This window comes from Leptonychotes weddellii, chromosome 11 (genome assembly GCF_054177405.1).
Source record: "Leptonychotes weddellii isolate Sample4059 chromosome 11, ASM5417740v2, whole genome shotgun sequence".
Lineage (NCBI taxonomy): Eukaryota > Metazoa > Chordata > Mammalia > Carnivora > Phocidae > Leptonychotes > Leptonychotes weddellii.
In genome coordinates, this window is record NC_138379.1 from 49,853,037 (window position 1) to 49,868,004 (window position 14,968).

The following is a 14,968-nucleotide window of genomic DNA, read 5'->3' on the forward strand; positions in this document are numbered from 1 at the left end:
CCATCCCGTAACAGGATTAGGGCATACCGACGACCAAGAGGCCATGGGCTCCCTCGGCTTCTCCCAAACTGACTGCAGCTCCTCAGGCCTGGACATGGGCTGGCAGAGGCCCTCACCTGGTACAGGGCCACATTGGTGGGCTCCTGGGGGGCCGGCAGGCTCCTGGCTGACCCCTGGGCCACCGACCTCAGGCTCCTGCCGTCCACTGGACTCCTTGATTCGCTCACGCTGTCCATGTGCAGCCTCTGGAGGGAGCAGTCATGGTCAAGAGCCTGGCCAGGCTTCAATCAGTGGCTTGCCCAGCCAGCCCGGTGCCTGCCCCACCTACCCGTCTGCTTGGGGGCCGATGGATGAAGGTGAGCTCCTGGGCTGTCAGCAGGATCCGGTGGGGGCCCCGCACCAGCCGCAGCTGTTGGATGCCCAATCTGGAGGCAGGAGAAAGTGCAGGGCAGAGGGATGGCACACATGTCACTCCCACCTTGATCTGGTCCCTTGGACCTGCGCTGACCCCGGAGCCCTCTTCCTGTCTCCCCAGCAGTAACAGCTGGGCTGGGAGGGCACTGCTGAGCACTTCCTCCTACAGAGACCCTCGGCCCCAGCTCAGAGCTTGCCATCTGGCCTGATATGCCTGCTGGTCCCTAGCCTGCGAGTTCCCAAATTACCTGGAGGCTTTCTGAGGTGATCAGAGCCTGGGGTGAGGGCTGGGCGTGGAGGGCTACCCCTCCCAGGTATGGCTGAGGCTCAGGGAACACAGAGGACTTCAGACCCAGGAAGAATTGTTTTCAACGCTGAAGCGCCCAGGGAGTCATCCTGGTGCATGTTCATAACCTGAAGCTCAGCGAGGGACAGACCTGTGTAAGGTCCCAGGCTTCTTCCCCAACTTTCAAATGGACCTTTTCAGGAGGCACCCCAGCCTCGACAGGGCCCTGACCGAGGCTCTAGGACGGACAGGAGTGCTGGGCAGTCCTTGAGGTGCTGGGATGGAGAATAGGAAAATCTCCTGCAGGTGGCCAGGTGTGCCTACGGAAGAGAGGCCCTGCAGGGTGGGGGGCACCGAGGGGCAGAATTAAGCTCCAGTGCAGACAGAGTCTCACCTGATGAGGCAAGTGAGGGCCCCGCCGGCCAGCACCAGGAGACAGGCCAGGGCAAAAGCGAGGAGGCTGCCCGGGGGCTGGGCATCTGTGGGTGGAGCAGGGCGGATGTGAGTCTTAACAGTAACAACAGCACAAGGCGGGCAGCCCCCTTCCCCCAGCTCCTGCACCTCGTCCTTGGCCTCCCTCTGGGAAATGGGAACAGAAGCCCCTACCCAGACCCTCCCCAGGGATGAGGCTCAGAACGGCCTCCAAGTGGGAGAGTCCTATCTGTGGACTGGTCATCACACACAGATACTGATTCCTAGCGTTTCTGTCTGGGTTCTTGGGCTCCCTGTCTCCAGGTCCCCATGGACCCTGCTCAGGTCCCATTACAGTCCTGATCATACCATGGTCTTCTGTCTCCTGGCATAGCAGGTCCCTTCCCACTAGACAGAGTAGCTTGATAGCAGGGCCTGTGTCTTATTCATCTCACTGTGCCTGGCACCCAACATAGGGCCTGGATGTGGCAGGTGCTGAATAAAAATTTTGTATCCCTCTCAATTGCTGTCCTACTTTTTACATCCTCCTTAGGATGGGCCACTTACTGTTTTGGCAGCCAGTCTCATTGTCCTTCACTCTGTTAGGAGAGCCCTCCTTACACTGATTCCAAATCTCCAGCCCTCACGTCAGAAGTTGGCTATAAAGAGGCTGCTAAGGATCACTGGGCAAGGTTGGGAGGGCTACTTGGTTTGGGCAACACCAGCATCCGCTTAAGGCGGGCAAGAAGGCTAAATGCCCAGCCCTGTTCTGGAGAAAGGACATTGACCTCTGCTGCCACAGGAAGGGGGCCATCCCTTCCTCCTTCTTTGCCTCCTCCTGTCCTCTTGTTGGAGGACCAGCACTGCTGTCTGCCCTCTGCTGAGGCCCCCAATCTGAGTTAAGTCCATCATAATAATAGCAGCAAATACCTTGCAATCCTCTTATACTATCGTACTGCATGAAGCACCTATTCTGAGGCTATTATGTGTTTCAATTCGGTTATTCTGCACAATGATCTCTGGAAGTAGCTATGGTCATGATCACAATTTGGCAGAAGAGGAAAGAGAGAAGTAACAGTCTGAGTGCCAGAGACTGGGTTCAAACCCAAGCAGTTTTGCTCTGGCCTCTGGGCTCCTCACCACCGCACCATCCTAACACTCTCCCAGGCTCCAAGGGGCTAAGCTCTGAGGCTTAATCTGGAGGCGACGAGGGAGCAAGCATACAGCCCGCGCAGAAAAGCATTCCGGACCTAGAGGGCAGCGAGTGTCAAGGTTCTGAAGCAGGATCGGCCAGGTGTGATCGAGGGAGGGCAGGGCAGAGCGGGAGGAAGACGGGCCAGGATGCTGAGGGGCCAGGGTGCTGTGAAGTCGGAGGCCAGGACTCTGGCGTGACTCCGGGTGAGGCCACGGCTCTGCAGGTTCTGCTGGGGGCGTGCCCTATCTGATCACGGTTCCAAAGTATCCTCCAACCTGTCAGGTTGTGCAAGGACAAAGGGGAAGCAGGGTAGCAATCCAGTGAGAGATGATGAGGGCCTGGCTCGGGGAGGGTGCAGTGAGTAATGGGAACAGCTCTGCTTCTGCGCAAATTCTAAAAATGGAGCCCTCATGGCGTGCTGACCGACCAGATGTGGGGTGTGAGGAGACAGAGGGTTCCTGCGCTTCTGGGAGGTTGGGGGGCCGTTACCTGCAATGGGGAAAATGATGGGAAGCAGGCTGGGGGGCAAACCAGGAGTTCAGGGTCAGAAAATATCAAGTCTGAGATGCCCACCAGACCTGCAGGTAGCATCTTACTGGACATGTCCAGTAGGAGGTGGGGCAGATGCAGAGTGTGGGAGCCAACAGGCTGGAGACGTCAATCTGGGGGCCACAAGAATGGATGAGACGCCAAGGGAGTGAGTGCAGAGAGGACACAGAAAGGCTCAAAGCGCCGAGGCCACAGGAGTTGGTGGTAACAGGTCAGCACTGCAGGAGAACAGAAAGGTGCCGGAGAAGGAGCAGGGGAGGCTGGAGAGCGACGGGGCGGCAGGGAGGAGGGAGTGGAGCTGACCGCTCCCTGGCCGAGCAAGGCACAGACTGACTGCTAGCGCTGGGCCTCAGCCCCATGGAGGCCACAGGGGCCTCGATATGGCTGCTCCTGTTACGAGAGTGGTGGGTCCGTGGAGAGGGTGCAAGGGAAGAGGGGAAGTGACATTTAATCCCCTTAGCATGGACACCATTTCAAGGAATCTTGCTCCCAAAGGGAGTCAAGGAATACGGCGGAGGCTGAAAGGAGAGGTGAATGAATGAATCTCTAAGGTTAACATTTCAAGACAGAGATAATCAGAGAAAACAAAGAACGTGGCACATCCTCTTGCCAGCAAGACCCCTGAGACTCAGGCGGCAGGGAAGCCAGCCGTGGACAGGACAAGTCCAGCCAGTCCTGGGGTTCCTAAGTGCCCCCTGGGGGAGTGGTTTTCACTGAGAACCTGTGACCACACAGCCCCTTCCCATCTCCTCAAAGTACAAGCTCTGCTCCTGGGCTCTGCCTTGCCCCTCGTACAAGGACAAGCCGTTGAGGGTGCTAGGTCTTTGTTCCTATTTATACATGAGAGATGGAGACCCAGAGAGGGTATGCAACTTGCCCAAGGTCACACAGCTAGTCAGCAGCAGCATTGGGCACATTTGCCCCAAAGCCCCTGCTGTCTGGTCTCTCAATCCATAATGTCTGATCAGTTGTACTGGAGATAATCATGACTATCCTGGGCTAGAGTGTGAGTTGCCATTTTCGGATCCCTGAGAGAAGACACATCTTGTGGCCAGGACTGCTACTCAAGCTCCCACCACCTCTTGGTGTCCCATCTCAGAGCCCTGTCCCAGAGCACCTGCCCTACCCTGTCCCCCGTTAGCTGGTGAGCTTCATCATGGGTGCTGGCTGTGAGCAGGAGTCTTATCTGCCATTGCATCCTCAATTCTCAGCTCGAGCTTAGGACACAGCGGATGCTCAATAAATGTTTGCCGACTGATGTGTTGAGTGAATGAATTGAAATCTGCTAGACAGTGAAGTCTGTGAGCCAGGGCTGATGGAGGAGGATCTCCTGTGGGCTCCGTCAGCCCCTGGCTTCCCCATTCATCGCTCTGATCGCACTGTGTTGCATTGTTTTCAGCTGTCCCTGTCTCTGCCACCAGACAGAGACCCCTGGAAAGCAGGCCCTGGGGCTGGTCTTCAAGTACATCAGCTCTATCAGGGCAGGGACATCATTTCATTCACTCCTATATCCCTGGGGCTGTGCACAGTGCCTGGCATGTGGGAGGTCCTCCAGCAGCATTTGTGGAAGACGAGGGGCAAAGAAACAATTGGGGGAAGGTAGCTTCCTGAGCTACCTGCTAGTCTAGGGAACAGGTGACACTGGTCCTCCCCAGCGTGGGACACACACCCTATGAACATAAAGCAATTCACCCAGGTGCTGTGGGGAGCACGGAAGAGGGGTCCCAGGCCTGACAGGCAAGGTGGGGGGCACTCCGGGAAGAGGAAAATGCATTAGATGGATGGACAGCTAGATGGATGGATGGATGGATGGATGGATGGATGGATGGATGGATGATGAATTACCTTTTATGCACAGCATATTGGGGTCAAACCAGCAGCTGGAGTCACGTGCCGGAGGGGCCCCTCCTGGAAAGTGTATGGCCCTGTCCAGGGGCTGCACTCGCCACGTGCCTGTGTCCAGAATGTGGGTGGGGACCAGCTGGCTTCCCTGACCATCTGTGTCCAGAATCACATACTGAGCCAGCCTCCTGCCCTTCTCATCCGTCCGGATCCTCTGGCTAAAGCCAGCCACGTTCAGAGCCCCTGTATGGTCCCCCAAGTGGGCCCCTGAGAGCCCAGCACCATGGCTTTGAGAGCGGTTCAGGGCATGGGCCAGCAGGACAACAGCATCATAGATGGTCCCAAAGAGCGGGGACACCTGTGGAAGAGAAGGTCCCTCAACCCCTTAACCCCATGGCACTGACTCCCAGACATCTCTGAGCCCTGCCAGCCGCAATCATGTGGATTATCACCCCCACCCTGCCCTCAACGCAGCCCTCTCTGTGGTCCCACCGTGACCTCAGTCCCCACTCAGTGGTGTCACAGTCTCCGTGGCCACCCCCAACTCCGATGCCTCACAGGCACCTCAAACCTGCCTGATATGTCTGAAACTGAACTCCTGTTCTTCAAGGTTTCTGTCTAGTTCTGTTGCCCAAACCCCACTCCTCCCGCACTTTGGGAAATGGAACTACCACCTGGTGTCTCAAGTCCAGGTTTGATTCCCGACTCCTCTCTTTCTCTCTTCCCATTCATCATTGAATCTTTTTGGTTTTATTTCAGAACTTATTCACAACCCAATTGACTCCTCACCCCCTCTGCTCCTGCCACCTGGGTCCAGGCCCCCTCGCTGCTTACCTGGCCCACACAGGAGCCTCCTAAAGCCTCCTTGCTTCATTGGGTCTCTTCAGGCCACTCAGGCAACCAAAGCGATTTTATTTATTTGACAGAGAGAGACACAGCGAGAGAGGGAACGCAAGCAGGGGGAGTGAGAGAGGGAGAAGCAGGCTTTCCGCGGAGCAGGGAGCCCGATGTGGGGCTCAATCCCAGGACCCTGAGATCATGACCCGAGCCAAAGGCAGACGCTTAACGACTGAGCCACCCAGGTGCCCCAAAGCGATTTTTTAAAAAAACATAAATCAAGGGGTGCCTGAGTAGTGCAGGCGTTAGGTGGCCAACTCTTGGTTTTAGCTCCGGTCATGATCTCAGGGTCATGGGATCGAGCCCAGGGTTGGGCTGTGCGCTCAGCACGGAGTCTGCTTCAGATCCTCTCTCCCTCTCCCTCTGCCCCTCCACTCATTCCCTCTCTCTGTGTGTCTCTAAAATAAATCTTTTTAAAAAATGACTCAAATTATTCCTTACTTAAAACCTGCTGATCATTTCCCATTTCACATATAAGTTGAAACTCCTTACCTGGCCCAAAGCTCATCTCAGACCCCTGTTGCCACGTTTCATGACAGTCCAGCCTCTCTACGCCCTCTGCCTGTTCCTCTAGCCTCCAAAGCTCACTGTGCCTCCAGGCCTTACCCCTAACGCTGCCCCTGCCTAGTCGCTCCTCACCCAGATCTGCACCCTGGCTGCCTCCTTCCCATTCAGGACTCAGCTCAAGAGCCACCTCTTCGCAGTGGGCCCCCCTGCCTGTCCTAACTCCTGTTGCCCATTTCTCCATCCCGGCCACTCTCTGTCACTTTATCCTATTTCATTTTCTTGGCGACATTATCACTATTTGAATTTGGTTATATGGTTGTTTGGATATTATCTGTCTCACCCTAATGGAAGTTCCCTGAAGGCCAGGTCCGTCTTATCCACTGCTGTGTCCCTGAGGCCTGGCCCAATGGCACGGCAGAGAGACCCAATGCACATTTGTCAGATGAATGCCTCGTTATAAAACCTTCCATCAGCATCTGCATCCCTGTCATCACCTCCAGACATGGTCGCCTTCTTGTCACCAAGAAACAGACATCCCAAGGGGGACTCAAGCGGCTGAGTCCTGTACGCCAACACTGAGCCTGCACCCGCACCCCCCGCCCCGCTGGCCCCCCTCAGATTCACAGCAGTGACTCCAGAAAACCTTCCCATTCTCCCACACCCCAGCATCTCTCCTGCTGCTCTGCACAATTTGCTAGGCAGATGCAGAGGGAGAATGTTTGTGAGAGAAAGAGCAGCTGGGCCAGAAATGAAAATTGCAAGCGCTGAGCTGGAGATAGAAAAATAGAAGCAAAAAGTCACAAGAGAGGGAGAATTGACGAAGCGGGCCAAGAGCGATCAATAGGCACCCACACACAAGCAAGCACGTGCACACACACAGACAAGAGAGAGAGAGAGAGGGAGAGAGAACTAGAGATGGAGAGAGTATCCCTAGGGACTAGGCAGGGACACTTTGTCCAATAAGGGACAGGTCATGTGCCCACAGTGGAGCTGGGGCTGGCCGGCCGGGTGGGTAGCTGGCCAAGGCCAGGAAGGCCTAGAGTATGTGGGAGGGCGCACATAACCTGCCTGCCTCACAGGGCCTGGACGGACCCACCTGCTCCGGCTCCAGCTGGGCGGCCACCTCTCCACTGGCCCTGGCGGCTTCAGAGGCCTTGTCCACGGGGCCGGACTCCAGGCTGATGGTGAGGACGGCGTCGTAGACCTCCTGCAGGGGTCTGCTGTCGCTGAGAGCCAGGTAGGAGTGGTTGCGGTAGGGCAAGGCGAAGAGCATGGTATCGTAGGGCAGGAAGACCAGCCTCCCGTCTGCGAGGCCCTGGGCCCACGCTTGGCTCAGCAGGGCGGTCTGCTCCGGGCCCCCCAGGAGTGCCGAGTGCATGCAAAGCACCACAACTGGGGGGTGGGAGGGGGAGAAGTGGCAGGCTTGCCTCTGCTGGCCTTCCCTGACGCCCAGGATCTGTGGCCCGGGAGAGCTGCTCCTAACTCTCAGGTCAGCTCCCCTACCGTGAACTCATTCCTCTGCCTTCGCGCGAGAGATAGGCCCTTGGTGATAAGGCAGCCAATTTCCTCCCCAGGCCCCCAGGACAGAAGAGAGCCCCTGCCCAAGGCAAGGGTCTCACACATCTATCCAAGGTAGGGGTCCCCTGTATCTTTCCTCTTCTCCACCTGGGTCCCTGACCAGGGCTACAACCTCAGCCAACGAAGGGTCTCCACTCAGGTTCCTGCTACAATCCCTTTCTCTAGCAAATCTAGGAAAACAGAGCCACCCAGGAAGCCTGGGGGGTCTCCTTGCTGGCGCCTGAGGCCCCCTGGTCATATAGAAGTCAGAGCCTGGAGCCCTGGGCTCTGCTGAGCCCCTGGGTAGCCATGCTGTGTAAGCCGTGGGCCACAGGCCTCTTGCTCCCTGTGCCGGCGTAGAGGGGACGACCTTCAGAGACTCACACACCAGGACTGGGAAGAAAGAGAACCAGGGCTTCCTTTGCCCCATCTCTTCTGCACTGTTGGCTCTGACTTCTAATCAAAAGAACCCTTTGTTTGATAAGTTGGGGGCGCTGTTCTGCAGTTGGCCACGGGGAAAGCTGATAACCACAACCTGGGAGGAAGCGTGGACTGGGACGGGGCGGGGGGGGGTGGTTATTAGCCTCATGTCACCATGTCTAGTGAGGACACTAGAGCCCAGAGAGGTTTAGTGAGTTGCCTGAGGTCACACTGCTGGTAAGAGTTGGGGCCAGGAGTGTGACTCCGGCAATCTGACCCCAAAGAATATGCCCTGAACCACTCAGCCTCCTGGCTCCTGAAAGCCGGCAATTTGGTTGGAACTCAATACTCTGCAACAGGGGTGGAGAAGGAGTCTGATGAGGTGTCCCCTACCCCTTGCCGCCAAGCTCCAGCCACACAGAACTGAGCTGTCCATTGTCCCAGTCCCGTGGACGTGTTACTCCATTACCTTGCACTAGCTCGTCCCTCTGCCTGGAGCGCCTTCCTCCCCATTGCCGCCTGCAATCAGCTTCTCCTTCTCAGGCCTGCCTGGTGTCACCTCCTCTGGGAAGCCCTCCCCACTCCCAAGTGAAGCAGCTCCTGCCAGACCGGAGCTCCTCACGGCTGGGGCCTGGGCACCCTCTCCCCACCTCCTCCCCAGAGCCCAGCCAGGCTCGGGCCCAGGGCAGGGCTCAGTGGCTCTTGGCTGAATGAGGTGTTTACAAAGCGCTCAGCCACAAGCAGTTGCTGCTCATGACCCTGTGAGGTGGCTGTCATTATCCCCATTTCACCCACTGGAAAGCCGGGGCTCAGAGAAGGGATGTCCTTTTCCTAACGGGCAGCGGGCACCCCTGGGCCAGGTCTCGCTGTCCACCTGGCGCGAACTCTCGGCCGCACGAGCCCAGGGGCTGCCCACCCGCCCTCCTCAGGCTCCGGCTGCAGTTCCCTCAGGTGGAGGGCGCGGCGGCGGCCGTCAGGAGTCTCAGACAGCACACTTTCCCCTGCTGCCCGCCACGCATTCTCATACTTGCCACCTTTGTCCCATTCTACTTTCTCTCTTCCACTCAGTTCTGTTCTTCTCTCTTTCTAGCCCATTCTTTCTTTTTTTGTACTGCTAGTCTCGATTCGCTAGTTTCTTGACCCCGATGGGCCACAAGCCACAGTTTGAAATAACCCCAGTCTAGATTAACTTTAAGGTCCCTTCTGTTCTCCAGGCGCCGCCCTTGCCCTACAGTCTCCCCACCGTGCGTCTCCCTAGCTGACCACTTCCTGAAAGACAGGCACTTGCCACCTCCTCCAAGAAGCCTCAGACCCCCAGGGCCCAGCCCTAAACCTCATCAGATTCTCCAAGCCTCTGTTCCCTCGGATGGCCTTGACCTCTCTGTCACAACCACCTGCGTATATTCCTGTCTCTCCATCACATCATTGCCCCCGGAGACCCGCCCCTTGTCGGTCCTGTTCCCCCACGTGACCCAGCACTCGGCACAGCAGGGGCCTAATAAAGGCAAGAAGTGGCTGGCTTAGTTGGAGAGCATGCCCCTCTTGATCTCCGGGCTGTAAGTTCAAGCCCCACGTTGGGTGTAGAGATCACTTAAAAATAAAATCTTAAAAAAAAAAAAAAAAAGTGATTCTGACTCTAGCTGCCTTCCTGGGCTCAAGTACTGCTTCGCTCTCATTTCCTTCAGTGTGCCAGGCGGGAAGCAAGGAAGCTTTTGGCTCCCACTCCACAACCAACGCTTGAATCAGAGCTCAAAATCCGACTGCACTGCTTGCCAGTTACATACCTTCTCTGAGCTGCAAAGTGCAGAGCTCAACAGGACTAGCTCACAGGCTGCTGCGAGGTTAACTGCAAGGCTGTGGTCAAGGGCTCAGGCCAGTGTCTTCATGGCCATATGAAGTCCTGTGCCCACAGGAGGAAGGCACCCAGGTACACTTACTTTTCAGGCCGTCCACACTGCAGAGCTGCTCCAGGACCTCCGTGGCCCCCTGCTCTCCGGGTCCTAGAGAGGTCACCAGCCCCACAGGCAGCCCATGTGTCCTGAGAGTCATGGCCACCTGCCGGGCTGTGGCCACCCAGATGTCCTGGTGGGAGGACACGATGGCCACGCGTGCCCAGCCAAAGTGTCTCATGATAGACAGCAGCACGTGGGCAGCCGAAGGCAAGGTGGGCACTAGCTCACCTCCCCCTTCTGGAGCTCCACATGCCCAAGAGAAGAGGGTCTTGCCCCAGCTTTGAGCCAGCAGCGCTGCTGCTTGGCAGTAACCGGGATTGACAGGGCCCACAAAAGCAGCTGTGGTATTCTTGTGGGCCAGGACCGTGGCCAGGGCATGAGGGGTGTCACAGCCTGTGGAGAGGACCACGGAAACCAGCCTTGAACCCAGCACCAGTGAGGGGTCCTGGTTGGCTTGGTCCACAGCCAGTTGGGCAGCCACACTGGGGAGGGCCTGGGCAAAGATGGGGTCACAGTCCCAGGGACCCAGCACCCCTAAGGTGAAGGTCCCTGCCCCCAGGGCCAGATCAGGGAAGGAGCCAACCCACAGGAGGGCACCCCAAAGCACCACAGGGAGAAGAGGAGGCAAAAAGGCTGTCCTCGCATGACTGACAGTGGCCCCCCATGGGCCCTGGGAGGGCAGGCACATCTTCTCGTGTGGCAGCACCCAGCACCAACCTTCAGGGTACAAGGCCCCCTGTAAGTCCTGGGAAAGGGAGACAAGAATAAAATTTGCGCTCTAACACTTTCTGCCATTACTCCCGCGTGATTTTGAAGCAGACGGCACCACTCCCCAGAACCTCAGCCTCCTCATTGATAAAATGAGGGATTTGGACCCATCATGTCTGAAGACTACCCCCCCCCCATTTTAGGGTCCTAACATCCTCCCCAAGGCCGACTCACAGCCTGGTGATGCCCATGCACGATCCTGGGCTGAAGCTCAGTCACTCATTGACTCCAGAGTGTGGGCTCCAGAGTCAGAGCTATCCAGCCCCGTCTCACTGCTTCCCCGCCTTGTTGCCCTAGACCCATCTCTGAGGTTCTGACCCTCACTTCCCTCTTCTATAGAAATGTGGGAAACAAAGCTTACTTTATGCAGGGACTGTGACCATTAAGTGGGCATGACATGAAGCACTTAGCACAGTCCCTGGTACTTAGGTGTTCCATAAATCCTGCTTTTCTCAACCTATTATTTGTTTCCTGCACTCATCCCAGTTGGGCCAGTTCTCCTGGTGCCCCTCTGAGACTCCTCTGCCCATCCCCTCAAGCCCAGCACCGTCCTCCAGCACTTGACTCTGCTGGACTCCAGGGCCCATAGCGCAAGCATGTTTGTAGCAAGTGGGTTTACAATACACGTGCACAGTCCTCTCTCTAATCCGCTCAGCCCTGTTCAGACAAAGGTCATTCTATCTCCACGGTACAGATGAGGAAACTAAGGGAGACTGAATGGAGTTGGCAGAGAGCCAGGATGAGGACAAGTCTCTCTAACTCATCCTCCACCCCACACAGGACCTCCTTGACAAGGACATTTGGATTAGAGCACCCCCCACTCCATCCCACTGTCCCAGGACTTTGATGTCCACCTTGCAACCCTGCCACTTCTGCTTGGCCTCTGCCTACAGCCTGGTCATGGCCCATTCCCCAGGCACAGCCCTCGGCCAAGTCCTCCCACCCCCTTAGTGCAGTGAGCAGCCTTCCACTCTGGGTGCCCCATATGGATAAAATCCAATCTCACCCTTAAGAAACTGCCAGGCCGGTAGGGAGGTAGGTTCCAGCCAAGAGAAGAGCTGGTCGACCACAAGTGCAGGCAGTAAGCAGGACCAGTAAGGAGGTGCTGTGAGCTTAGGGAGGGCTTCCCAGGGGAGGCAAGCTGGAAGCAGCCTACGCTTGGAAGTGTAGGTCAGGAGAGTAAAGGGATGCCTTCTCAATGCCAACAGCAATGGTCTGTGCAGAGGAAGTCCTTAGAAATTATGTTCAGGGGCGCCTGGGTGGTGCAGTCGGTTAAACGTCCGACTCTGTTTCGGCTCAGGTCGTGATCCAAGGGTTGTGAGATCGAGCCCTGTGTGAGCACGGAGCCTGCTTGAGAGTCTCTCTCCCTCTCCCTCTGCCCCTCCCACTCGCGCGCTCTCTCTCTCTTTCTCTCTCAAATAAATAAATCTTAAAAAAAAAGAAATTATGTTCAGTGCAGAGGGGTAAGAAGGTCCTTGGGATCACAGAGCGGAATAAATCCTGATTTTATCACTCACTTGTCCCTAACCCTGGATGAGATGCTTAACGTCTCTGGCCTCCATTTTCTCGCCTGTAAAGTGGAGATGACAGTAGTTATCTGGCAGATATTGTGGCAAAAACTAAAATGCATAGAGTATCTACACTGGGGCAATCATTATGGTAGGCAGGTAAGTAAGTAGTAAGTAGTACTTGCCGAATGGGAGTGAGAGGGTACTTACTCGGAAGAGTTAGCATCATCACCAGCACTGTCACCGCCACAATCCTCACCATCTTGGGATCTTTGGGGAGCGGCCAGGCTACTGTGGGGTAGAAAGAGCTGGACAGGGAGGTGGAGGCCCGAGGTTCAGCCGCAGCCCTGCCCCCACCCGCCTTGAGGGCTCAGCCTCCCGATCTGGGAGAGTAGCCAGTCGGCAGTGCTGGCCACCCCTGCGATGCCACCCTTCTCCCCGCTCCGGGCTCAGGGACTTGGGGAGGGCTGCTCTCCTGCCAGCCTCCGAGGAGCGCCCTGGGCCCTCCCTCCTCCTCTGTCATGATGCGCCAAGTGGTCTCCTAGCATCCCCACCCCTCGGGATGAACCCCTCTGGAGCAGCTGGGCTTGTTCTGGGCTCCCGGAGAGCTAATTGTTTCCGGTTGGAAACGTAAGCCTACTTGCCTGATATGAATGACAACCGCCTCCCCCCTTATTTGTACTTTCTAAAGCACCTGTGATCCACGACTTTGCCTTGTCCTCTCCGAGGCCCCCAAGAAGAGACCTTTTACCCTCTTCTTCAGAGGAGGAAACTGACTCTGGTGGAACAGCCATGTGATGTCCGAGCTCTCGCCAAAAGTTAGAGCTGAGTTGGAATTGGAGCTTGGCTTCCTACTTCCCAACCAAAGACAATAATCCCCATTTTATCAAACACCTAGAACATCACAGCTGAAGGCTGCTTGAAGAGCTAAACATCTAAACCAACCCCTCTGTGTAAAGATGGAGAAACTGAGGCACAGAAGGCATATGGATTTCCTTCAGTCTCACAAAGCAGCAGCAAGCTGCCCTGGCCCCATGGTCCTGCTGGCCACACTGAGCGTCTCAGGAATCCTGCAGCTGATGGCATGCAGGGACTCAGAGAACTCAGGCGTGGAGCTACTTTTAGCTCCAGCTCTGCTCTCGACTTGTGGAACAGAGCCCACACCCCTTTCTGTGCCTTGGTTTTCCCATCTGTACAGGGAGGGCTTAGTTTAGATGTAGGTACCCAAAGATCCTTCAGCTCTAGTGCTCTAGTTGTCAGTAAAAATCAGGAAATGATTTGTTTTTGTCTCTGAAGCTGGCCACGTCCCATGTGTCAGCCCTTCCCCCAGGAGTGTGTGAGCTGCCTGTGCTCCCACCTCCAGCACAATGGGTTAATTCAACACCCTTCTGGGGAAAACCATTTGTATTTTTAGACTCTAGGAGATGGATGCCAATGATTAGGTACATATTGCTTGGCTCATAGAGCCAAGCCCATGGAATTAATCAACTCATAGTATCCAAACCCAAAAAGATAAAGATGCCTTTGGCTGCATTAAAAGACAAATGAACAAAATAAAAAAGGTAATAGGAACCCAAGGAAGGAGGACGGAGGATTCCTGTTAGAGCCAGGGCCCCTTCAGCTCCTGTAGCCAAGGGTCACCCTGCTGACACCCGCCCCCCAACCTGGCCCTTCTTGCCTTCCTTCAGGGCAGCTCCCCGAGGACCCACCTACCATGCTGTGCTATGCTGTGCCATTGGGGCTGACTCACTGTCTCTTTGAGGATCCTAAGGTTGCTCCACCAGGGTCTCAGATGTCAAGCTCTTCAAGTAGGTTCTGGCCTGGGGAGCCCCCATTCCCACCACAGCCCCCATGGTTAACACTCCAGCGCCAGCTGCCTGTCAGCTTCCCAGCCCTCTTGCCCAAGGAGTGCCTCATATATGGCTCATTTCCTCCCTGTACCCCTCAGGGGCATGAAGAAGCCACTTGGAAAATTTGATCTATTCAAGCCCTAGGGCTCTGGGGAGCCAAGCAGAGAAAGGAAGGGGAGAATGAAGGACAAAGGAACTGAGGGAGGGAGGGAGGGAGGGAGGATGTCTTCAGCACTTCGGACAGCTCCAGGCCTGGCTTGTACTCCCTGGAGGAAAGAAAGATAGGCTAATGCTAAAGTAACCAGCATTACTGAGCATCCAGTATGTGCCAAGCCCTGTGCTGGGCAGTATTTATACAACCCAGTGAGACAGGTATTACTGTTATTCCCATTTAATAGATAAGGAAAATACTACCCAGAGAGGTTAGGTAATTTGACCAAGGGCACAGAGCTAGTAAGTGGCAGGGCCAACTACACATCCAAGCTTCTGCTCATCACAACACATTGATTCTTTGGGATTATAATGGTGATTTTTCTGTCTTCATTTTTGGGGTGGACCCTTCTATGGAAATAGATACCACAGTCCAGTGGATTTTCAGCTTTTCCTTTTCCACCTGTTCTCTCCTACTTAGGCAAAATTGACCTTTACTAAGTACACAAAATATTTACCATGTGCTAGTGATCCCAACTCATTTAATTCTTACAACAACCTTGTAAAGTGGGTGTTGTATTTTGCTTTGTTCACATCACTTAATTCATACTAACAATATTTACTGAGCACCTACATGTTTCAGGAACTGTTCACTTAAGATA

General features: G+C 55.6%; 1 protein-coding gene across 1 annotated transcript in view; it reads right to left on the bottom strand.

Annotated features, from left to right (window-relative positions):
- LOC102740621 (guanylate cyclase D-like) overlaps positions 1-10,873 on the bottom strand; it is a 37,634-nt gene extending 26,761 nt beyond the window's left edge. The window contains exons 1-6 of the mRNA XM_006745432.2: positions 10,016-10,873; positions 7,198-7,493; positions 4,701-5,055; positions 1,095-1,179; positions 329-425; positions 117-245 (exon numbers count right to left, since the gene is read on the bottom strand). Coding sequence (XP_006745495.2) covers positions 117-245; positions 329-425; positions 1,095-1,179; positions 4,701-5,055; positions 7,198-7,493; positions 10,016-10,718 — 1,665 coding nt within the window. The 5' untranslated portion in view covers positions 10,719-10,873. The remainder of the gene's footprint in view (positions 1-116; positions 246-328; positions 426-1,094; positions 1,180-4,700; positions 5,056-7,197; positions 7,494-10,015) is intronic.
- Positions 10,874-14,968: the final 4,095 nt, after the last annotated feature.